A 26,205-nucleotide genomic window follows, 5' to 3' on the forward strand; every position below is an offset into this window, starting at 1 on the left:
TGTGATGCTTCTCTAATTTGTGTAATTAACAACAGCTGTAACTTACCTATGGCACCTAACAGGTGTTGGCAATAACTAAATCACACTTGCAGCCAGCTGACATGGATTAAAGTTGACTCAACCTCTGTCCTGTGTCCTTGTGTGTACCACATTGAGCATGGAGAAAAGAAAGAAGACCAAAGAACTGTCTGAGGACTTGAGAAACCAAATTGTGAGGAAGCATGAGCAATCTCAAGGCTACAAGTCCATCTCCAAAGACCTGAATGTTCCTGTGTCTACCGTGCGCAGTGTCATCAAGAAGTTTAAAGCCCATGGCACTGTGGCTAACCTCCCTAGATGTGGACGGAAAAGAAAAATTGACAAGAGATTTCAACGCAAGATTGTGCGGATGTTGGATAAAGAACCTTGACTAACATCCAAACAAGTTCAAGCTGCCCTGCAGTCCGAGAGTACAACAGTGTCAACCTGTACTATCTGTCGGCGTCTGAATGAAAAGGGACAGTATGGTAGGAGACCCAGGAAGACCCCACTTCTTACCCCGAGACATAAAAAAGCCAGGCTGGAGTTTGCCAAAACTTACCTGAAAAAGCCTAAAACATTTTGGAAGAATGTTCTCTGGTCAGAAGAGACAAAAGTAGAGCTTTTTGGGCAAAGGCATCAACATAGTTTACAGGAGAAAAAAAAGAGGCATTCAAAGAAAACACGGTCCCTACAGTCAAACATGGTGTAGGTTCCCTGATGTTTTGGGGTTGCTTTGCTGCCTCTGGCACTGGACTGCTTGACCGTGTGCATGGCATTATGAAGTCTGAAGACTACCAACAAATTTTGCAGCATAATGTAGGGCCCAGTGTGAGAAAGCTGGGTCTCCCTCAGAGGTCATGGGTCTTCCAGCAGGACAATGACCCAAAACACACTTCAAAAAGCACTAGAAAATGGTTTGAGAGAAAGCACTGGAGACTTCTAAGGTGGCCAGCAATGAGTCCAGACCTGAATCCCATAGAACACATGTGGCGAGATCGAAAAATGGCAGTTTGGAGAAGGCACCCTTCAAATATCAGGGACCTGGAGCAGTTTGCCAAAGAATGGTCTAAAATTCCAGCAGAGCATTGTAAGAAACTCATTGATGGTTACCGGAAGCGGTTGGTCGCAGTTATTTTGGCTAAAGGTTGTGCAACCAAGTATTAGGCTGAGGGTGCCAATACTTTTGTCTGGCCCATTTTTGGAGTTTTGTGTGAAATGATCAATGTTTTGCTTTTTGCTTCATTCTCTTTTGTGTTTTTTCATTTAAGACAAATGAAGATAATACCAAAGAATGTGTTTGCAATCATTTTCAGGAAGAAAATGAGTATTATTTGACAGAATTGCAGGGGTGTCAATATTTTTGGCCATGACTGTACTTTACTCAGCCTACCTGGTCAACTGGTTAGGACATTGATGCCAACAATAAAATAAGTTAGCAGTGTTAATGCAAAACTTTCACCATTAAGGTCAATATGAGTAGAGTACCAACTATCATATGTAACATGGGAAAACCCTTATTTCATACATGAGAAATTGTAAAGGGGATGATGTGTTCAGTGTGAACTTCTGGGGATTAAGCTAAACTAGTTTCCTGGAAAAAAGACCAGGAAACCATGGTTCATAGTACAACCAGCAGTCCCCCCCTGCTTTAGTGCAGTGAAGAAAATGTATATACAAAATATATATGATTTGATACTAGGATCAGCTAATCCCTATAACATTTCTCGTTTGCTTCCTACAGCATGCAATGAGTGTCATTGGTATCTTTGCCGAAGAGCAAGCTATGGTGCTGCAGCTTGTAGCAGGAATTCTCCATCTGGGTAACATTAGCTTCAAAGAAAAGGGAAACTATGCAGCAGTGGAGAGTGAAGAGTGTAGGTATTTCTGGATCTGACCCTTGGTCACTGCCGTTACGTTTACTTAATATTCCCTAAACATCTGTATATGTTAATGTCGGTGTGCTAATATACTCCACAATCACCAGTTTCAATCACACTGCACTCAGTCTGAACCGGAAGTCTCTTACAGTGCAAGTCTATGGAGCATTGTAAAAGTGACTTTGGATCACATAGACCCCCAGTGTGGTCTGGACAGTGGGAGGAGCGGTCACATGACTCGGAAGAGGACCAGATCGGTGCTGGAAATGGGGGAAGATGGCGATCGATGAGTTTATTAGTACACCAGCACTAAACTACATATACATTAACACAGGCTTGGTAATGAAACCAATAACCAAAGTACTTGTTTAATATCTTTAGACACCTTGTATATTGCTTAGTGCATTTTATTTATAATGCGATTATAAAATGCTTCTGCTATCGTTTTTTGGGTTTTTTTTTCTTAATAAAAAATGATAACTAGAGTTGAGCGACCTTGACCTTTTTAGAGTCGAGCCGGGTTTCGCGAAACCCGACTATCTCAAAAGTCGGGTCGAGTGAAATCGGCCGATTATGACGTAAAGTCGGGATCGACCGAAACACGAAACCCAATGCAAGTCAATGGGGCAGCATAGTCGGCAGTGAGTGGGGGCCAGGAAAACACCTAGAGTGCCCATTTTAATGTCAAAACCATCCATTCTTCTTAATGAAGCTTGTCAAGCGTAATTTACCTTATAATAATTGGAAGGCATTTGAAATTGGGGGTCATTTGGCTAAAGTTGTGGTGGGTAGGGCTGGTTCAAGTAATTAGTGGGCCCAGGAAATCTGGACCACGTCACGGCAGTGGAGCAGGGAGAGGTAAGTATTTCAACTTTGCAAGTGCTGTGAACCTGAGCAAGCAGGGGGGGCCCACTCGTTGGCATTGGCACTGGCACAGGGCCCCTCAAAGTACAGCGGTGTGTTTGCACGGCGGGGGCGCCTCCCACCGGCAGCAACACTTTTGCGTACTATGAGAGGCCCTGTGCCAGTGATGTCGCCAACTAGTATTCCTCCCCCCACCTGATGAAGGAACCTGCACTTTCATCTGCACCTTCCTCTTTGTCCCCGTGTAAGGTGGTATGGTATGCGGGAAGAGCAACCTGACTTTCAGCAGGGTCACAATGTTGTTGTGTAGCGTGCACGGGGAATGTTGCGTTATGGGTCAATGTACCAGCAGACTCATCTATCACTGGCTGGGCAATGGGCAGGATGAGGAGGAAACACAGATATAGGCCCAAAGAATAAAGTTGGCTAAATGCAGTTCAAAATTGGTAACACAGGAATAACCAGGGGGCATTGCAGTGGAGGACAACTGGAATGAGAGGCTGACACAGAGAGTAGGCCCAAATCAGTAAGTAGTCGAAATGCAGTTCAAAATTGGCAACCGTAGTAAACAGGCGGCACAGCTTTGTTCAGTGGAGGAGAACAGCAAGGAGTGGCAGACACCGATAGTAGGCCCCAACCCAACTAGTAGGCCAAATGCAGTCTAACATTAACAACTACTTAACGAGCGCCTGAAAACGGAATTTCAGGACAGGAAACCAGGAGAACAGCAAGGAGTGGCACACACCGATAGTAGGCCCCAAACCAACTAGTACGCCAAATGCAGTTGTTCCGTTTAACCACAATTTAATGAGAGCCTGAAGATAGAAGTTCAGGAAAGGCAACCTGGAGAACACCTTGGAGTGGAACACACCATCTCTCTACACCCCATACCCAATTTGTAGGCCTAATGCAGTGTAGTTTCCAAGAACTACTAAACGAGAGCCGGAAGATCGAAGCTCAGGAAAGGCAACCTGGAGAACACCTTGGAGTGGAACACACCATCTCTCTACACCCCATACCCAATTTGTAGGCCTAATGCAGTGTAGTTTCCAACAACTACTAAACGAGAGCATGAAGATCGAAGCATTGGCGAGGAAACCTGGGGAACACCTTGGAGTGGAACACACCATCTCTCTACACCCCATACCCAATTTGTAGGCCTAATGCAGTGTAGTTTCCAAGAACTACTAAACGAGAGCCGGAAGATCGAAGCTCAGGAAAGGCAACCTGGGGAACACCTTGGAGTGGAACACACCATCTCTCTACACCCCATACCCAATTTGTAGGCCCAATGCAGCGTAGTTTCCAACAACTACTAAACGAGAGCCGGAAGATCGAAGCTCAGGAAAGGCAACCTGGAGAACACCTTGGAGTGGAACACACCATCTCTCTACACCCCATACCCAATTTGTAGGCCTAATGCAGTGTAGTTTCCAAGAACTACTAAACGAGAGCCGGAAGATCGAAGCTCAGGAAAGGCAACCTGGAGAACACCTTGGAGTGGAACACACCATCTCTCTACACCCCATACCCAATTTGTAGGCCTAATGCAGCGTAGTTTCCAACAACTACTAAACGAGAGCCGGAAGATCGAAGCTCAGGAAAGGCAACCTGGGGAACACCTTGGAGTGGAACACACCATCTCTCTACACCCCATACCCAATTTGTAGGCCCAATGCAGCGTAGTTTCCAACAACTACTAAACGAGAGCCGGAAGATCGAAGCTCAGGAAAGGCAACCTGGGGAACACCTTGGAGTGTAACAAACCCTCTCTCTACACCACGGAAGGGCTGATTCTTAGGAAGGAAGGCTGTCGAAAAGAAGCAGGGCGCGTCCGAGGGTGATTATATTCTTATTAGGTATATACTCACCCTCGGACGCGCCCTGCTTCTTTATTTGTAATGAATGTTTATTTGCAATGTGGTTTTGACTTACTCTATTTTTTTGGTAAATAATGATTTTATTATTTTCATTGTTTTGCATCTTCTTGGCAATAATATAAAGAAGACGCGACAGGACAACACTCGGTGGATGCCATATCTGTGTTTAAAATTGAAAAAACCTTTCAGTTAACTACTTGCAGGAGAAAGTTATTGTAGCTGGTGGCCATTTTTAGTACTGTACCAGATTTTTGTTGTATGTGTTGGTTTTTAATGTTAAAATGTCTGCATTTGATATCTCTCCAGTATTTTCTTTTTTATAAGCAAAATACTTATTTTTATATTTTCTGATGTTGGTTCCAGGGGTACACGGGCAGCAGTGGTGTGGTCAGTGGAGGCCTAGTGGAAGGAGTGACCGCAGACAGGCATCGAAGGCCTAAAATAATAACACATGGCTGTAGGCAATTCTAAATTGGTTACAGGGGTACACGGGCAGCAGTGGTGTGGTCAGTGGAGGCCTAGTGGAAGGAGTGACCGCAGACAGGCATCGAAGGCCTAACATAACAAAAATGTCAATACAATGGTATTGTCAGTGGCAGGCATTGAAGGATGTCAGCGCATAGACTAAACATTGGTGGAGCTGTGAGATAATTTTGCAAGTGGTAGAGCACTGTTTGAGCTGAGGTGGGGGGAAACTGTCTTGTGGCCGGCGGTACAGGCCCAGGGCCCCTCATATTACAACGGTGTGTCTGACGTTGGGTGCGCACCACCACCGCCAGAGACACTTTATTGTACTAGGAGGGACCCAGTGGTAGTGCCGTCGACCAAAAGCGGGCTCACCCACCTCTTCAGACAAACTGCACTCTCACGGGTGCTGTCGCCAAGTGTCGATACCACGGCCCCGTGTGGGGAGTTTGGCCATTTATTGAGGTGTAAACATGTCGTATGCTGGACAATCAGGTGCAGAAAATTACGAGATTGGAAAAGGCATTCAGAATAGTCCACAGGCAAGACCTTTTCATAGGAAAGCTAGGTGTCAGCCGGGCAAGGTGGGGCAAAAGATTTCGAAATCCAGTTGTGGTTCATTTTAATGAAGGTTAGATCATCTACATTTTGGGTAGCCAGACGAGTCCTTTTTTCTGTTAGTATTGAACCTGCAGCACTGAATACTCTTTCTGATAGGACACTAGCTGCCGGGCAAGCAAGCTCCTGCAATGCATATTCTGCCAATTCTGGCCAGGTGTCTAATTTTGATGCCCAGTAATCAAATGGGAATGACGGTTGAGGGAGAACATCGATAAGGGATGAAAAATAGTTTGTAACCATACTGGACAAATGTTGTCTCCTGTCACTTTGAATTGATGCTGCAGTACCTGTCCTGTCTGCGGTCATAGCAAAATCACTCCACAACCTGGTCAGAAAACCCCTCTGGCCAACGCCACTTCTGATTTCTGCCCCTCTAACTCCTCTGGTCTGCTGGCCCCTGCAGCTCGTGTGAGAACGATCACGGGCGCTGTGTGCAGGGAATGCCAGAAGCAAACGGTCAACAAGAGTTGATTGTTTGGTTGCTAATATTAGTTCCAAGTTCTCATGTGGCATTATATTTTGCAATTTGCCTTTATAGCGAGGATCAAGGAGGCAGGCCAACCAGTAATCGTCATCATTCATCATTTTAGTTATGCGTGTGTCCCTTTTGAGGATACGTAAGGCATAATCCGCCATGTGGGCCAAAGTTCCAGTTCTCTAATCTGCGGTTGTGCTTGGTTGAGGGGCAGTTTCAGGCAAATCCACGTCACTTGTGTCCCTCAAAAAACCAGAACCCGGCCTTGCCGCGCCACCAATTTCCAGTGGCCCCGGAAAAGCTTCCTCATTAAAAATATAATCATCCCCATCATCCTCCTCGTCCTCCTCCTCCTCTTCGCCCGCTACCTCGTCCTGTACACTGCCCTGGCCAGACAATGGCTGACTGTCATCAAGGCTTTCCTCTTCCTCAGCTGCAGACGCCTGATCCTTTATGTGCGTCAAACTTTGCATCAGCAGACGCATTAGGGGGATGCTCATGCTTATTATGGCGTTGTCTGCACTAACCAGCCGTGTGCATTCCTCAAAACACTGAAGGACTTGACACATGTCTTGAATCTTCGACCACTGCACACCTGACAACTCCATGTCTGCCATCCTACTGCCTGCCCGTGTATGTGTATCCTCCCACAAAAACATAACAGCCCGCCTCTGTTCACACAGTCTCTGAAGCATGTGCAGTGTTGAGTTCCACCTTGTTGCAACGTCTATGATTAGGCGATGCTGGGGAAGGTTCAAAGAACGCTGATAGGTCTGCATACGGCTGGAGTGTACGGGCGAACGGCGGATATGTGAGCAAAGTCCACGCACTTTGAGGAGCAGGTCGGATAACCCCGGATAACTTTTCAGGAAGCACTGCACCACCAGGTTTAAGGTGTGAGCCAGGCAAGGAATGTGTTTCACTTGGGAAAGGGAGATGGCAGCCATGAAATTCCTTCCGTTATCACTCACTACCTTGCCTGCCTCAAGATCTACAGTGCCCAGCCACGACTGCGTTTCTTTCTGCAAGAACTCGGACAGAACTTCCGCGGTGTGTCTGTTGTCGCCCAAACACTTCATAGCCAATACAGCCTGCTGACGTTTGCCAGTAGCTGCCCCATAATGGGAGACCTGGTGTGCAACAGTGGCAGCTGCGGATGGAGTGGTTGTGCGACTGCGGTCTGTGGACGAGCTCTCGCTTCTGCAGGAGGACGAAGAGGAGGAGGAGGGGGTGCGAACGGCTACAGCCAATTGTTTCCTAGACCGTGGGCTAGGCAGAACTGTCCCAAACTTGCTGTCCCCTGTGGACCCTGCATCCACCACATTTACCCAGTGTGCCGTGATGGACACGTAACGTCCCTGGCCATGCCTACTGGTCCATGCATCTGTTGTCAGGTGCACCTTTGTGCTCACAGATTGCCTGAGTGCATGGACGATGCGCTCTTTAACATGCTGGTGGAGGGCTGGGATGGCTTTTCTGGAAAAAAAGTGTCGACTGGGTAGCTCGTAGCGTGGTACAGCGTAGTCCATCAGGGCTTTGAAAGCTTCGCTTTCAACTAACCGGTAGGGCATCATCTCTAACGAGATTAGTCTAGCTATGTGTGCGTTCAAACCCTGTGTACGCGGATGCGAGGCTAAGTACTTCCTTTTTCTAACCATAGTCTCATGTAGGGTGAGCTGGACTGGAGAGCTGGAGATCGTGGAACTAGCGGGGGTGCCGGTGGACATGGCAGACTGAGAGACGGTGGGAGATGGTATTGTTGCCACCGGTGCCCTAGATGCAGTGTTTCCTACTACGAAACTGGTGATTCCCTGACCCTGACGGCTTTGGCCTGGCAAAGAAACCTGCACAGATACTGCAGGTGGTGCGGAAAATGGTGGCCCTACACTGCCGGAAGGGATGTTGCGTTGCTGACTAGCTTCATTGGCCGAGGGTGCTACAACCTTAAGGGACTTTTGGTAGTTAGTCCAGGCTTGCAAATGCATGGTGGTTAAATGTCTATGCATGCAACTTGTATTGAGACTTTTCAGATTCTGTCCTCTGCTTAAGGTAGTTGAACATTTTTGACAGATGACTTTGCGCTGATCAATTGGATGTTGTTTAAAAAAATGCCAGACTGCACTCTTTCTAGCATCGGATACCTTTTCAGGCATTGCAGACTGAGCTTTAACCGGATGGCCACGCTGTCCTCCAACAGGTTTTAGCTTTGCCACGCGTTTTGGGCAAGATACGGGCCCGGCAGATGGAACCTGTTGTGATGTTGATGCCTGCTGCAGCCCCTCCTCCTCCGCTTCAGAACTGCTGCCGCCTGCACCCTGTTCCCCCAATGGCTGCCAATCGGGGTCAAGAACTGGGTCATCTATTACCTCTTTTGTAGCTCGTGTGCAACTTCGTCTGTGTCACCGTGTCGGTCGGTGGTATAGCGTTCGTGATGGGGCAACATAGTCTCATCAGGGTCTGATTCTTGATCAGCACCCTGCGAGGGCAATGTTGTGGTCTGAGTCAAAGGACCAGCATAGTAGTCTGGCTGTGGCTGTGCATCAGTGCACTCCATGTCAGATTCAACTTGTAATGGGCATGGACTGTTAACTGCTTCACTTTCTAAGCCAGGGACGGTATGTGTAAAGAGCTCCATGGAGTAACCCGTTGTGTCGCCTGCTGCATTCTTCTCTATTGTTGTTTTTGCTGAAGAGGACAAGGAAGCGACTTGTCCCTGACCGTGAACATCCACTAACGACGCGCTGCTTTGACATTTACCAGTTTCACGAGAGGAGGCAAAAGAGCTAGAGGCTGAGTCAGCAAGATAAGCCAAAACTTGCTCTTGCTGCTCCGGCTTTAAAAGCGGTTTTCCTACTCCCAGAAAAGGGAGCGTTCGAGGCCTTGTGTAGCCAGACGACGAACCTGGCTCCACAGCTCCAGACTTAGGTGCAATATTTTTTTTCCCACGACCAGCTGATGCTCCACCACTACCACTACCCTCATTACCAGCTGACAATGAACGCCCCCGGCCACGACCTCTTCCACCATACTTCCTCATTGTTTTAAAAACGTAAACAAACTAACGGTATTTGTTGCTGTCACACAAATTACACGGTGAGCTATAACTTCAGTATGATTTAGCTACCCCTTTACAGGTGAGTGAGACCACAACGAAAATCAGGCACAATGTTACACACTCTGTTGTTGGTGGCAACAAATGAGAGAGATGCCACACACGCAGGACTGTCACTGAAGCACAAATGTAAATATTAATCTCCCACTGATTTGATTTTTTTTTTTTTCAGGGAGACTTTAGGAAAAAAAAAAAAATAGAATAAAATGATTTTTTCAGGAAGAATTTAGAAACCAAAGAAAATAAAATGATTTTTTCAGGGAGAATTTAGAAAACAAATAAAACAAAAAAAGGCTTTCTATGGCCCACTGAGTGAGAGATGACGCACACAGGAGTCAGGAGTGGCACACAAGCCCAGAGGCCAATATTTATCTCCCACTGATTGATGTAGTGATTTTTTCAGGTAGATTTTGGAACCCAAATCAAGCTAAAAAAATAATAGGCTTTCTATGGCCCACAATTGGAGAGAGAGAGAGATGGCACACCCAGGAGTCAAGACTGGCACACAAGCAGAAAGGGCAATATTAATCTCCCACTTTTTTTTTTTTTTTCCAGGGAAAATTTATAAACCCAATAAAAAAATAAAAAATAAATGGGCTTTCTATGGCCCACTATCTGAGAGAGAGAGATGGCACGCTTAGGACTGGCACACAAGCCCAAAGGCCAATATTAATCTCCCACTGATTGATTTATTGATTTTTTTCAGGTAGAATTTAGAACCCAAATAAAGCAAAAAAAAAAAAAAAATGGGCTTTCTATGGCCCACTGAGTGAGTGATGATGCACACAGGAGTCAGGAGTGGCACACAAGCCCTGAGGCCAATATTTTTCTCCCACTGATTGATGTAGTGATTTTTTCAGGTAGATTTTATAACCCAAATCAAGCAAAAAAATAAATAGGCTTTCTATGGCCCACTGAGTGAGAGATGACACAGACAGGGATGGCACTCTAGCAGAAATGTCAATCTTAATCTCCCACAAAAAAAAAAAAAAACAGGGAGTGTCCTTCAATTACTATCTCCCTGCAGTAATCTCAGCCAGGTATGGCAGGCAGCAATAAGGAGTGGACTGATGCACAAATTAAATAAAAAGTGTGTACAAACCAAAAAGATAGCTGTGCAGAAAGGAAGGAACAAGAGGATTTGTGCTTTGAAAAAAGCAGTTGGTTTGCACAGCGGCGTACACACAGCAATGCAGCTATCAGGGAGCCTTCTAGGGCAGCCCAATGAGCTACAGCGCTGAGGGGGAAAAAAAAAAAAAATGTAGCTTCCACTGTCCCTGCACACCGAAGGTGGTGTTGGGCAGTGGAAATCGCTACAGCACAAGCGGTTTTGTGGTTAATGGACCCTGCCTAACGCTATCCCTGCTTCTGACGAAGCGGCAGCAACCTCTCCCTAAGCTCAGATCAGCAGCAGTAACATGGCGGTCGGCGGGAACTCCCCTTTATAGCCCCTGTGACGCCGCAGACAGCAAGCCAATCACTGCAATGCTCTTCTCTAAGATGGTGGGGACCAGGACCTATGTCATCACGCTGCCCACACTCTGCGTTTACCTTCATTGGCTGAGAAATGGCGCTTTTCGCGTCATTGAAACGCGACTTTGGCGCGAAAGTCGCGTACCGCATGGCCGACCCCGCATAGGGGTCGGATCGGGTTTCATGAAACCCGACTTTGCCAAAAGTCGGCGACTTTTGAAAATGAACGACCCGTTTCGCTCAACCCTAATGATAACCTTTAGCTGTAGCTTGCATGTGTTATATGGTTAGAGGAAGGAATTCACATAGCGCAAAAATGGCATTCACCACAATCCAAACTGGATAATTCTCTGCAAATTCACTGCTAATTTCTGTACATAGTGTGACCGTTTGTCATAATTTCGTTAGACCATAAAGTCCAGCATAAGGGAGCGACGTATGATACAGATCGTGATCTCATCACTACCTGATGATGTCTCATGGTTGATTTGGTCTTCTATTCTTGATTTTATGGTCTGATGAAGGTCCTGGGTGGACTTGAAAAGTTGAAGTGACGGAGTCCTCTACTGAAAATCAATGTCATTGGTCTTTAAGACGTGCAAAGATACTTGCGTACAAATTTGCATTCCTGTCCATGACTGCCACTTATAAATACAGAAACAAGAATAGCTGTTTTTTATTCGTGGTGTTTATCATTTTTTTTACGTCTTTGTGTCAACACCAAAAGAAGTTATCAGACGGACTCTTGTCTTGTTCATGTCCCCATAAGGCCTACTACTGTAATAAACACCAGACCCTTTAATGGTTGGACTACTATAATAAACACAAGACACCTTTAATTGGTTGGAATAAAATGGCCGTGAGGTTTTATTTTGGGTTACAAAATCCAATTAATTAAATAAATAACCAATAAATTAATATCCATAAATTAATAAGTCCAAAATGTCCATAAACTTCCAGAAACCAAATCCACCCAAAGTTGAGTGATTTTTACCCACAAATAAAACCAAACGACAGGTGAATGAAAACATAAAGGGAGGGAGGGCGGGCTCTTCTTTTCTTCAAGCGCCGGCGAACTGAGTCTCCAACGCCGGCGCTCAGATATATATAATGCCAATTTCTGCCCAGCAACTGATTGACAACCAATCAAACAATCAAATTTTAGGCGGGCAAAAAGCCAGTCAGAACCAGATCTGACTGCTTTTTACTTACAGTAACATTAATAGCTTGACCTCAAATTGACCCCCAGTACACATAGCCTTAATGAATGTGTCAGGCCTATGTGGACATGGGACCCCCGCTATATTTCCGCTGCCTGAGCGGGGGGGCTTACATGTCCCCATAAGGCCTACTACTATAATAAACACAAGACCCTTTAATGGTTGGACTACTATAATAAACACAAGACACCTTTAATTGGTTGGAATAAAATGGCCGTGAGGTTTTATTTTGGGTTACAAAATCCAATTAATTAAATAACCAATAAATTAATATCCATAAATTAATAAGTCCAAAATGTCCATAAACTTCCAGAAACCAAATCCACCCAAAGTTGAGTGATTTTTACCCAAAAGGCCAAGACTCAGAGTCGAGGGCCCCCCCCCCCCCCCCCAAACCACACAGCAATTTTTCGATTATATTGCCCATATTAAGATTAAATATATCAAGTCCGATATCGGACAAATGAACCAAATCACTTCTAAACATTCCTGGCAAAAAACCTTCCAAGTCTGTATGTCTAAAAGAAAACCCCGAAATAAGAGGTAAAAATTTCTTCATGGAGAAATTAACCCTCTTCCGGATTTTATCCAAAAATGAAAGCTGACTACAGTGCCAAGCACGCCTGGGAATGATCTCAGAAAAAACAACACAAGACAACGGAAAAGTCTGTCTCAAATAAGTAAGATCTGACCGCATAATGGCCAGTAAATTTAAAGTGTTGATTCTTCCTAAATCATTCCCGGCGAGATGCACTACAATTAAATCCGGATAAGGGAACTTCTCCAAACAACTCTTTACCTCGCAAACCAAAGAAGGCCATTTCAAGCCACGAATGCCGTGCCAAAAGACTTGAACTTTAGAAGAATGGAATGACAGATTTTCAGAATGATCGAAGGCTGGCCCTCTTCTGAGCCCAGAAGACAAATGAATGCCCAACGATCCAAATAACTGCAGGGTATAAGAGAAATGAAAAATTAATCGGGATATAAATCAGGACGAACATAAATTTTGAATCTTTTCGACTCCCAGCTTCCCATTTTCTTAATTCTATTATCAGATAAGCCGGCTCTTGAGGCTTCTGTAGCCGCTCCTATTCTGAAAGAATGGGAAGTAATTTTGAGATGACTTTTACCCAAAAATGCCAAACACTTCTTCAAAATAAAATTAAATTGAAAGACCGTCACAGGGGAAGAATCTCTATGAATAAATAGGGAGCCTTGAGCCGAAGGCCTAACTGTAAACCATTTTGACAGATTAGCGACAGGACAAATTTTAGAATCAGGGAACGAATTCAATCTTAGTTCAGATCCCCTCCCCAGCTGGTCTGTTTTAGACTTCCTAATAAACAGAAGAAGAAATGATTCAAAAATTCTGACATCTGAGAGCAAGAGCCCGGATGAAACAGATTTCTTGGCTGACACTACTTCACCAACCCTCAGTGCCCCGAAAAAGGCGATAGAAAATATGGAATTAAACAGAAGTGCTTCCTCATAGTTCTTACAAACGTGCGTAAGGGCTGAACAAATGTCTATCAACAAAGAAATAGAAATAGGGCACCTTGAGTCCGGAAAAAACCTTTCTCTTTTCAGGCCCTTCAAAAACTGCTTTACTAAGAAAAATTCCGTTAACGCAGTACCGCCATTCAATTTCAAAAAGAAAGAGACTCCCGCAAAGCTTTTGGCTATTGCGGAGTAAGATGAGCCTTGTTTGACCAGAGACTCTGCAAATTTCAAAGCTGAAGTCGGGTCAGGAACAGAGGCGTCAAAACCGCAAAGTACGGAAAAATCAACCCGCTTCTTCCATGCAGCTGAGTAATCAGCCCATGATCTGTTTGATAAAGAATTCTGAATAAAATAAGGGATTATACCGGAATCAGGTCCTGAATTGAAAGGGGGCAATCGTACGCCTTTGTCTGCCATTGGGACCTGTAGGTAAAAATCAAGCCACTGATGATGTAATATAAGATCAGCTAAATGATTAACTTTACTACCTCCCGATACTGCTTTTAACCAGATATTGCAGTTCAAACATTCCAAAACCAATTTTCTCAATATTTTGGCTGCAAACACATTTTTGGATGACAGGGTATTGATTGAAAAAATTACTGCCTGATTCGCGGAATGCAGTAGAACCCTGGAATTTCGCAACTCCCGGCCCCATAAGAAAGTACATAGGAAGATTGACACGAGTTCAGTAATAAAAGGGTTCTTGTTCAATTTTTTAGAAACCCATTCAACAGGCCAATCCAGACAAACCCAATGAGATTGAAACAAACAAGCTACACCTAGACCGGCATCTGAAGAAAAAGCGAGGGGAATAAAATCCGAAGAGACAAAAGGAGATTGGATTATTGATCTGCCATTAAAATTCGCTAAAAATGACAGCCAGATTCCAGCGTCCTCTTTTACGTCAGAACACAATCTGATATGAGAATTAGGAGAAGAATACCCCCTAGTAGCTTCGTAAAGTGACCTGGAAAAAACCCTGCCAATCGGAATAACCCTTAAAGCAAAGTTCAGTAGCCCAAACAGGGACTGAAGTTCCTTAAAGGGAACCTGTCACCTGAATTTGGCGGGACTGGTTTTGGGTCATATGGGCGGAGTTTTCGGGTGTTTGATTCACCCTTTCCTTACCCGCTGGCTGCATGCTGGCTGCAATATTGGATTGAAGTTCATTCATTGTCCTCCATAGTACACGCCTGCTCAAGGCAAGATTGCTTTGCGCAGGCATGTACTATGGAGGACAGAGAATGAACTTCAATCCAATATTGCGGCCAGCATGCAGCCAGCGGGTAAGGAAAGGGTGAATCAAACACCCGAAAACTCCGCCCATATGACCCAAAACCAGTCCTGCCAAATTCAGGTGACAGAGTCCCTTTAAGAGTGATTTTTTTCTTTCTTTAATATGTTTTCCAGGGAACTCCGAAGCCTGTCAATTTTTTCCCGAGGCAGAATGGTTTCCATTTTTGCCGAGTCAATCGTAATGCCCAAAAATTCAATGCTGCACGTAGGGCCTACAGTTTTCTCGTGGGCAATTGGAACTCCAAAAAATGCGCACAAATCAAGAAACCTAGAAAGAGTACTTTCGCAAGACATAGATTGTGATGGGCCAACAAAAAGGAAGTCATCCAAATAGTGTAAAATACCTGCTTCACAACCGTTAGATTCCAGTACCCAATGCAAAAAACGGGAAAAATTCTCAAAATAAAAACAGGACAGAGAAAAACCCATAGGGAGACATTTGTCAAAAAAGAAGCAGTCATCAAAATGAAAACCCAATGAATTAAACCCCCCCGGATGAACTTGGAGAAGTCTGAAGGCAGATTAAATGTCTGATTTGGCCGTAAGGGCATTAGGGCCGAATTTTCTCAGCATATCCAGAGAGCGCCGTCAAATGAAGAGTAGGTGACCGAACACATTGACTTATCCACCTCATCATTCAATGACTGGCCCACTGGATAAGATAAGTGGTGAATCATACGGAAAGAACCAGGCTCCTTTTTGGGAACAATACCCAGGGGGGATAAGCGAAAATTTACAAATGGGGGGGACAAAAAGGGGCCGGCGACTCTGCCTAATTCAATTTCAGAAAAAAATATTTTTCCCTAGCGACATCAGGAAATTCAGAGATGGACGGGAGATTCTTAACACAGCCAGAGCCTTCAAATCCAGGAACATGAAAACCAAAGGAAAAACCGTCATATAGTAACTTACTGATCTCCCTGTCTGGGTATTTGCTTAGCCAGTGGACCATTTTTTCCAGCCTCACTGGCGATTGAGCCCTTTGAAATTGGTTCCTTAGAGGATTGCTGGGCAGCCTGCTTTTTAAAACATTTGGACATTGAGTGGGAATTCCCACAGAAAGAACATTCATGCCGAAAACGGCAACTATTGTTCCACTTACAGAAAGAATCATTATAAGCAAAACAAACACCTTTTTTGGTGACTGAAGCAGAAGGCTGCCTAATACCAGCATTCCTCATGGGAAGCATCAGATTGATCCATAAACCAATATCTTTGGAGCCCCATTTTACTTCAGGGTGAACTGACAGCTTATGTCTAAATGCCTCATCATAACTGAGCCATGCGGAGCCACCAAAATTTCTGTAAGCTTCCAAAATAATGTCCACGTGTTGGAAGAGACTACTACAAAGGTTAGGAGATTTCTCTCCCAACACGGAAGCATAGATGGCAAACGCCTGGACCCAGTTATTAAAGGACCTAACATTTCGTTTAGGGTCATCATGTTCAGATTTATCATCTTTCCTCTCTGATTTAGGGGCATGATCCCTACTTGGTAACAATGAAAACAGATCGACAAATTGACTGTTCCAAATGAGCTCCTTAACTGAGGGGCTCATATGGAATCCCAGTGGGGAAAGCTCACAAGTTAAGGCCTCCTTGAAAGGATTCAAAGGAGGCATACTAACAGCAGGAGCTTCAGAGCGAAACGGCGCAGGAGAAGCCGCTACCCGAGGTGAGCTATTAGCCTCGCTTAATGCTTCGGCTACTACGGACTTAAGTCCCTTAACTGGTTCTGAGGGACAGACATAGGGACATTACAGGTCTCACCCCTCGCAGGTCGGTCGTCCGGTCTTCCTCCTCTTTCACAGCTTGCTCTCCAGCCCGAAGCAGGGGGCGAGCGCGGTCGCCTGGCGAGTCCTGGATCGCGATCCTCCTCTTCGTCGGATGACAGGGGGGGCAGAGCGGACCTCGAGCCCCGTGCAGCAGATGCAGGAGCGGACCGGGCGCCAGCGGAGAAGGGCACCACAGCGCTTTTACGGCCAGTGCCTTTTCTAGCTCTTCCGGCCACTCCTGATGATGCGGCGGCGTGACTTCCTGCTTGCCTCCGACAGACCGGATCTGGATGCCACAGGAGACGGAGCTGTCGAGGACGCCGCCTTCTGTCTTCTGGTCCTCCCTGGAGGGCTCACAGCCGCCGGAGCTCTCATTTCTTCACCCGCAGCAGGCACGACAAGCTCTGGGACCGGAGGAGGAGCGACGGCTTCGGAGGCTGCTAATGGAGGTTTCATAGCCAAGCAGCTCCTCAGCCAGTCCTCTCCGTCCTCTCCGCCGGCTCTTGATAGCAGCTCCTGCACAAGCTTCTCCATCCCACGGTGAGGTCTCTTCTTTTCTTCAAGCGCCGGCGAACTGAGTCTCCAACGCCGGCGCTCAGATATATATAATGCCAATTTCTGCCCAGCAACTGATTGACAACCAATCAAACAATCAAATTTTAGGCGGGCAAAAAGCCAGTCAGAACCAGATCTGACTGCTTTTTACTTACAGTAACATTAATAGCTTGACCTCAAATTGACCCCCAGTACACATAGCCTTAATGAATGTGTCAGGCCTATGTGGACATGGGACCCCCGCTATATTTCCGCTGCCTGAGCGGGGGGGCTTACATTATAGAGCATTTTATACAGTTGTTCCTGCTGTGTACAAACTTAAAGGAGTTTTCCATATATATTTTTTTTCAAAATGGCTGGACTAGCCTTAGTTTCGGCCAACCGTATCAGATCAATGGGGAACAGATTAAGGGGCAAAGCCGTGATGTCCAGTCGTGCCACTACTGAATGTCCAGCATGGTGGTGTACCGTAGACACAAGACTCACAGGAGCACCACATCACCTACAGATGCCTGAGGAGCAAAAAGTCAGACTCCCTCCTCTCTAAGATAAGGATAGGCTGCCAGTATTAAAAATAAATACATGGAGAACCCCTTTAATAGGTCTGACTTCTATCATTACCTTTGGCCCCTGGATTATCAGAATGAAGTTGCCGTCTCATCCATACGGACGAGTCAGCCACTAGTTATCCGATCTCTTGCCTTATGTCATTTCATTGTTGCATAGGAATATCAAGTGCAGGCATTAGATAACTTCTGTAAGTAAAGATGCCACAAGCCAGAATAACACATTTGTCATGAGTAGAAATTGATATGCCTCAATATCAGATATAGTTTTACGACAGCAGCATGTTGAAGCTAATGTCTTTGATCTGGACGGCAGTGATTCCTGTAAGCGTGCATTCTGCCTTCCATCATTGGCACTAATATGGTGTGCAGATAAAGCCGCAATGTGGCCACAATCTGCTATTAATCTAGGAGAAAGTGGATGGGGGAGAGTAAAGGACTTCTTAATGTCTAGAAATTGCTTCCAGGATCCTGGGAACAATGATGCAGGAATCACAATCATTATCTTAGTGTTCTTCCAGTGTCACTATGTTGTTGAGGTCATTAGTCCAAAGATATATAATATATTATGTTAGATCATACATACAATATCTGGACCCTTTCCTATTGGACAGGTAAACCTAATAAACAATAGTTGAGTGCTTGTATGTTAGTTTACCTATGATAAAAGTTAGACCTCACTATATTTTTTGTAGGTGGGAAGTCGACAATGTATCCTATACTTCTTTTCCCCACTGTATGATCTCAAAATGGCAGTAGCTGTGCAAAAAAAAATCCCATAGACCCAATATAGGGCACATGAGACTTTAATAACAGGGCTTTAATGCCTAAACAATCTTATAATACTTTCAGGAATCACTTTACATTTTCTTAATCTCATTTTAATTATCTGAAACTCAGGAGGGTGTACACTTGAAAGAAAAAATTAAAAATGGTGCAGTAATGAGCTTGTGGCAGTATTAATAAAAAAAAAAAAAAAAAAAAGGAGGTTCGGTATGCAGGCTCCATGCAAAAAGATTAAGCCAAGAGTTCAACTGTAATATGGAGAAAAAAACAAGAACTACAATCAATTTGTAGGGCTCGATGCACACCATCCACGGCATGTCAGGAACACTTACTTACTGAAGGCCCTCCATGTAGGAAAGTGCAGTCAGTGTGGAAGAGTTTAACCGAGAGCTTTGTCCAGAGTCATAGCTGGCACTATATAATTACTGAGTTATTATGAGTAATGAGTATCTTGGTTCCACTGAGCCATAAGAAACGTCAGATTCTAAAGTAACTTTTCACGCCTACTGGCAGTAAACTTATCTTCTTGGTCACTAGACATGTTTTTAGGTGTGATATTCTTGTGGAAAGTTTACAGAAAAACCTATTGTTTCTAACTTGTTTCTTGTGCTATATTAGGCATCTGATTTGGGCATTTTTCCTATCAACTGAAAATAGTTTCTTGGTGCTCGCTTGGTCATAGATCTGTGTGTATGAATGCTGACTCTATAAAGTTAAGAACAAGATGGGCCTTTGCAGTCCAGAGGAACCTTATTAGCATGACAAGGAGCTATCCAATTACCTGGAGGGGGGGAGTGTTGGGTACAGCTTTAGGCTACTTTCACACTAGCGTCGGAATCTCCCCGTCGCAATGCATCGGGGAGAGATTCCGACGCTAGCGTTTAGCGCATTGCACAATGGAGGCAGCGGATGCATTTCTCCGGCGCATCCGCTGCCCCATTATAAGGTGTGGGGAGGTGGGGGCGGAGTTCCGGCCGCGCATGCGCGGTCGGAAAAAGCGGTCCGTCAGGAGCAAGAAACGTTACATGAAGCGGTTTTTGCTCCCGACAGTCCGCAGAAGCACGACGCATCCATCGCTCGACGGATGCGACGTGTGGCAATCCATCGCAAATGCGTCGTCAATACAAGTCTTTGGGGAAAAAACGCATCCTGCAAGCACTTTTGCAGGATGCGTTTTTTCTGCAAAACGACGCATTGTGACGGATTGCAGAAAACGCTAGTGTGAAAGTAGCCTTAGATAACTTTATAATTGCCAGCAGTAGAGAAATTAATGACTGGCCCATGTAATATATCAATTAGCCGAGTCCACCACTTTTAAATGGCTCTGGCATATAAAGGGGGCTTCTATGTGATAAAAAAAACATCTTTGATATCCATATACATTTAAAACAGTGCCGAAAATAAGTATTTGATACACTGCCAATTTTGCTAGTTTTTCCATCTACAAAGAGTGGAGAGGTCTGTAATTTTTATTGTAGGTACAGAATCTGAAAATATAAATACAGAATCGGTGTATGATTTTAATTTGCATTTTACTGCATGACATAAGTATTTGATGCAATAGAAAACAGAACTTAGTATTTGGTACAGAAACCTTTGTTTGCAATAAGAGGTCAGATGTTTTCTGTAGTTCTTGATCAAGATTGCACACACTGCAGCAGGGAATTTGGCCCACTAATCAATATAGATCTTTAAAGTTTCAGGGCTGTCACTGGGGAACGTTGAATTTCAGCTCTCTCTAAAGAGTATCTATTGGGTTCGGGTCTACAGACTGGCTACCTCACTCAAGAACCTTGAAATGCTTCTTATGGAGCAACTCCTTAGTTGCCCTGGCTGTGTTTTCGGGTCATTGTCATGCTGGAAAACTGAAACCCTACCCAACTTCAGTGCTCTTACTGAGAGAAGAAAATTGTTGGCCAAAATCCTGCGATACATGAATCCCATCCATCCTCCCTTCATTATGGTGCAGTCGTCAGGTCCCCTTTGCAGAAAAGCACTCCCAAAGTATGGTGTCACCCACCATACTTGACGGTTGGGACAGTGTTCTTGGGGTTGTACTCGTGCTTCTTCTGCCATACATGGCAAGTGGAGTTGATACCAAAAAGTTATATTTTGGTCTTATCTGACCACATGACCATCTCCCATGCCTCCTTTGGATCATCCAAATGTTCGAAGTTCAAACGGGCCTGGACGTGTACTGGCATGAGCAGTGGGACTTTGCGTGCCCTGCACAATTTTTGTCCATGATGGCGTAGTATGTTACTAATGGTAATTTTTGAGACACTGGTCTCAGCTCTCTTCAGATCATTGACCAGGTCCTCCTGTGTTCTGGGCTGATTCCTGACCTTTCTAAGAATCATGCTTGCCCCACGTGGCGAGATCTTGCATGGAGCCCCAGATCAAGGAAGATTGACAGTCCTCTGGTGGTTCTTCAATTTTCTAATAGTTGTTGCCTTCTCGCCAAGCTGCTTGCCTATTGTCCTGTAACCCATCCCAGCCTTGTGCAAGTCTACAATTTTGTCTGTCTTTAGAAAGCCCTTTGATCTTGACCATGGTGGAGAGGTTGGAGTGTGACTGTGTGGACAGGTGTCTTTTATACAGGTAACTTGTTCAAACAGGTGCAAGTAATACAGGTAATGAGTGCAGAGTAGGAGTGGATCTTTAAGAAAAAAATAACAGGTCTGTGAGCCAGAATTCTTGCTAGTTGGTAGGTGATCAAACACTTATTTCATACAATAAAATGCAACTTAATCTGTCACCCCATTTTTTTACCTATAAGCTGCAGCAACCGCCATCAGGGGCTTATCTACAGCATTCTATAATGCGTTCCGGGTCCAGCGGCTCCCATCGTCATGCGATGGCATCCTCTTCTTAGCTTCCTGCCGCGGCTCCTGCGCAGGCGTACTTTATCCGCCCTGTCAAGGGCAGAGCAAAGTACTGCACTGTGCAGGTGTCGGGCCTTTCTGACCTTTCCCGGCGCCTGTGCACTGCAGTACTTTGCTCTGCCTCAACAGGGCAGACAAAGTACGCCTGCGCAGGAGCTGCGGCAGGAAGCAAAGAGGACGTCATCGTATGAAGATGGGAGGCCCCGGACCATGACGACCATCAGACCGGACCACAGCGAGACTGCCCCTGGGTGAGTATAATCTAACCTGTTTTTCTTATCTTTCAGGATACATCGGGGGCTTATCTACAGCATTACAGAATGCTGTAAAAGCCCCTGCTGGCGGTGGCTGCAGCTTATAGGCCAAAAATGGGGTGACAGATTCCCTTTGATTATGTAAAAATCATACAATGACTTTGTTTTTTATTTAGGTACAGTCTCACAGGTGAAGTGTACCTGTGAAACAAATTCGACCTCTCCATTCTTTGTAGGTGGGAAAACTTGCAAAATCGGCAGTGTATCCAATACTTATTTTTATGGGCAGGGTTTTTTCTAATTGGGCAATCCTTCTTTAAATGACTGTTTATATCACGAAAACCAATACATGGCTTCTGAATGTGCTGTACCGGTTTGCTATGCGTGGTAATAGTTTCATGTATTTGCAGTTCTAGCATTCCCTACATTTCTTCTTGGAATAAATGAAAGTCGTTTAAAAGAGAAGTTAACAAGCAGGCAGATGGACAGCAAGTGGGGCGGCAAGTCCGAATCCATCAATGTGACCCTGAACGTGGAGCAAGCCTGCTACACCAGAGATGCTTTAGCCAAGGCACTGCATTCTCGTCTATTTGATTTTCTGGTGGATGTAAGTATGACCTTATATACATGTGTAATCCTGGATGGTACTAACCTTATTCTACTTGCATAAACTTGACCATGACTGGTTATTTTTCCAACCCCAATGTTTTGTCTTGATGTGTAATCAGGTTTATTGAGACTATTTAGAATGGTGTTTCCCAAACTCCAGTCCTCACGGACCCCAACAGGTCATGTTTTCAGGATTTCCTTAGTATTGCACAGGTGATGGAAGTATCAGAAGTTCTCACTTGTGCAGCACTATGGAAATCCTGAAAACATGATCTGTTGGGGTCCGTGAGGACTGGAGTTTGGGGAATACTGATTAGAATGTTCTTGAGTTTATTTTTTTTCTTTTCTCGAGTCTCCTGTTCTTCTTGGGATGAGATTTTAGTTTCAGCAAAAGTTAAAAGCATTAATATTCTACGTTGAATGTTCTAATAATCTAGTGACCTTATTTCATTAGAGTTGCCATGTTCACCTGAAATGTAAAATTCACAGATCTACTCTTTGGCTAGTTAATTGGTTGAAGCTGCCAAGTACCAGATGTATATCCTATATAGAAAAGTAGACCGATTGGAGTATAAAAATATATATGAAACATGGAAAACTTGGTCTCCATGTGGACATTCAGTGCTCTAACAATACCACCATACTATTCTGAGGATTAAAAAAAGCAAACTACTCTATCCTTAACTATGAAATGTTACAACCATAACACCAGGAGAGGGAAACCTATCAAGCTAAAGGCACCAGAATTGTGGCGTTCGGTCGTGCACTAAACTGCATTTCGCGACTTGTATGTGTCCAGCAAGGGAGTACATCTTCTCTAAGAAGGGACATTGCTTAGCAAAACATTACACCAATATTGTGGCCCACATTTCTGGCATAGAGTAAGCCAAATAGGTGGTGTAAGCTTGTATTAAATAGGAGCAGATTTCTCATAGCGGTTCATGCGGTTTAAAAAAAGCACGCACCCGATTTATCAGACTGTCTAGTCTAAATTTGCACTGTCCGAGAGTTGGACACTATTGATAAATATGCCCCAATGAGTTATCTTCATGGTGGTTTTAACAGGAAATTAGACAAAATTGCTGGGCTCTGACCTTTGCTCAGTACTCAATATAAGAATTGATAAGCACGCCATTAGTCTGTGCAGTCATTTACTGAAGAATATTTGGTTTGTTTTTTTCAGTCCATTAATAAAGCTATGCAGAAGGATCATGAAGAATATAATATTGGTGTGCTTGATATTTATGGCTTTGAGATTTTCCAGGTGAGTTAAATGACGGCGATAAATTGGCACTCGTTCCATCAATCTACAGTATACATCATATAATCTGTATCTTTCTTTTCAGAAAAATGGATTTGAGCAGTTCTGCATCAATTTTGTTAATGAAAAGTTACAGCAAATATTTATTGAGCTGACTCTCAAAGCAGAACAGGTCAGTAAATCTCTGGATATACTTACAATTCATATAGCTATAAGGATGAGACTTAAGGGGGTATTCCCATCTCCAAGATCCTATCCTAAAATGTAGTGGGTGTAATACTAGAACTGTACTACATTTCTTATTGAAGGTATTTGCTAATGTAAGGGTGTATCTTTTTTTACGGTCTGAAGAAAGCCGTGTTAGTTTAGCTAGAGTCCCAAAAGTACTGCATATGCTTCTTATGGCTACAACGTGCTGTATACACTCACAAGGTGCATATGAAGCACTATAATGTGAGTGGTCCTTTCCATCACCATTGTGAGCTTATTTGGATTTTAGCTTGCTATGATGCCGTTACTTATAGTTGTTTGTCGTTGGATTTACAGGAGGAATACGTCCAGGAAGGAATCCGCTGGACCCCTATAGAGTATTTTAACAATAAAATAGTGTGTGATCTCATTGAGAATAAAGTGGTAAGTGTAAGAATTTTTTTTTTTTTTTTCCCATCAACCCTGACATCCGTTTTATTTTATTAGGTTAATCTGGTCTTTGTACAATTTGTATGGCGAAGCTCCTATATTGGCAATGGGGGTGTTGAGACCTCTCGAGCTTCAACAATGTGTAGATGCACGAAAGCAAAATGTGGCCTCTGGATCCAATAATCAGCTTGCTTTATTATGGCATCACAAATGCAGAAACCGCTGCAAGATTATTATTATTATTATTATTATTATTATTATTTTTTTATTGTTATAGCACCATTTATTCCATGGCGCTTTACATGTGAGGCGGGGTATACATAATAAAAACAAGTACAATAATCTTAAACAATACAAGTCATAACTGGTACCCTGCCCGCAAAGGCTCACAATCTACAAATCATTATGCAGAAGCTACATTATTTAACTCCAATTCTTACATTGGACTGGTACTAGTCTCCAATGTGTATTACTCATCTAAAAATGCATTTGCTTTTTTAACTCCTAATAAAAATCTACACCTCTAAAAAGTAATACAGATCTCATTTATATGCCAATAAGTTTCTCTGTAAATGGGGGAAGCCTGTCTACTCTTCAGTGAGACATACATTTTTCTTCCTTTAATTTCAGCAAAGAGTATTATATGTCTTTGATTTTAAGGCTTTTAGTGCCATCCTATATATTCCTGAGTATCAGTCACTTTACCTGATGAGTGTAGGGCAGTACCCCATATTGGCATGACTTGCAGATGGAGGTATCAGTGGGTCATATGTTCTGTACCAATGTTTTGGCTGGTGTAAGTAGGTAGTGTGGAACAGAATTGCCTTGGACACATCAGAGTTTAAGGCTTCTTTCCGACCTCATGTCTTGGATCCAGCCAAAAAATACCGGACAAAATAGCAGAACATGGTGTTGCGTCATTCAGTGAAAGAACAAACTCTGACAAAAATCTGACAACTTCTGTCTGGCACTGTTCATCAGAAGACTGATCGGAGTCTTTATGGACTTTTTATGACCACACTTGTGTAATAGACTGGATTATGTACCAAACGCCAATATGTAATACATGTAAAAAGGGAATTTTCTATAGATAATAGTAATGATAAATTACTAAATTCTATCCTCAAAATGAAAACACTTATTGCGTGCAAAGAAGTTTGTCTTTAAAGTGAGAGGACACATTGGTGATTATCCCAGAGAAATGCAGGAACAGAATGGTCTCAGAAGACTCTAAATCAGATGTGAACAGAAACTTTCAGACCATTTTTCATGGACCCAGAGAAATTCTGTGCTATGTCTGTTGGGTACCATTAGTGTCCATCTGATTCTTAATTTGTGGTGGTTTGCTCCATCATAGGAACAGAAAAACAAAAATTGCAGATATAGTAAAATAGTCAAAACATTGTGTCACGGTATGGGTGACATCTGAATTTTTTTCATCATGTATTTTGATTGCTAAAATACAATGTGAATTGATAGCTAAATGTGTACAGGTTCTGCTACTTGTGAAGAGTTCTCATAACCCCACTCACATGTACTGTATTCTGCTACAGATTCTCATATCTTTCGTGTCTACACATGGCCCGAGGATGACTGTAATTAACGGGGCTTTATCTAGGATGCTGCTGAATGTGTATAACGTGATGGCTTCCAGACTGTTCCAGTCCCGACTCTTGGGTCACTATTGCATCTTCTGCTCCACAGAAGAATGGTGACTTTGTTCTTTACCATTTCCTAATGTCTTTACTGTCTGTGCTTGTTTGTTGGCTTCTTCAGAATCCACCAGGTGTGATGAGTATCTTGGACGATGTCTGTGCCACAATGCACGCCGTGGGAGAAGGGGCAGACCAGACTCTCTTACAGAAGCTCCAGATGGCGGTGGGGACTCATGAACATTTCAACAGCTGGAATCAGGGTTTTATTATTCATCACTATGCTGGAAAGGTACGTTGGCAAAGGCAAAATTACAGGTTAACAAAACAAGGTGACTGTAATACATGATAAAATTCCGGAATGTGAAGACCTATTAGCAGCAGAGTGGTTTCCCGTGGAGCATCAGTAGTAC

General features: G+C 43.9%; 1 protein-coding gene across 1 annotated transcript in view; it reads left to right on the plus strand.

Annotated features, from left to right (window-relative positions):
• MYO1E (myosin IE) overlaps window positions 1-26,205 on the plus strand; it is a 198,896-nt gene that overhangs the window by 107,565 nt on the left and 65,126 nt on the right. Inside the window, exons 9-14 of the mRNA XM_069765889.1 lie at window positions 1,763-1,895; window positions 22,042-22,238; window positions 23,424-23,504; window positions 23,587-23,673; window positions 24,048-24,134; window positions 25,917-26,084. Coding sequence (XP_069621990.1) covers window positions 1,763-1,895; window positions 22,042-22,238; window positions 23,424-23,504; window positions 23,587-23,673; window positions 24,048-24,134; window positions 25,917-26,084 — 753 coding nt within the window. The remainder of the gene's footprint in view (window positions 1-1,762; window positions 1,896-22,041; window positions 22,239-23,423; window positions 23,505-23,586; window positions 23,674-24,047; window positions 24,135-25,916; window positions 26,085-26,205) is intronic.

Source organism: Ranitomeya imitator, chromosome 4 (assembly GCF_032444005.1).
Source record: "Ranitomeya imitator isolate aRanImi1 chromosome 4, aRanImi1.pri, whole genome shotgun sequence".
NCBI classification, from domain to species: Eukaryota; Metazoa; Chordata; class Amphibia; order Anura; family Dendrobatidae; genus Ranitomeya; species Ranitomeya imitator.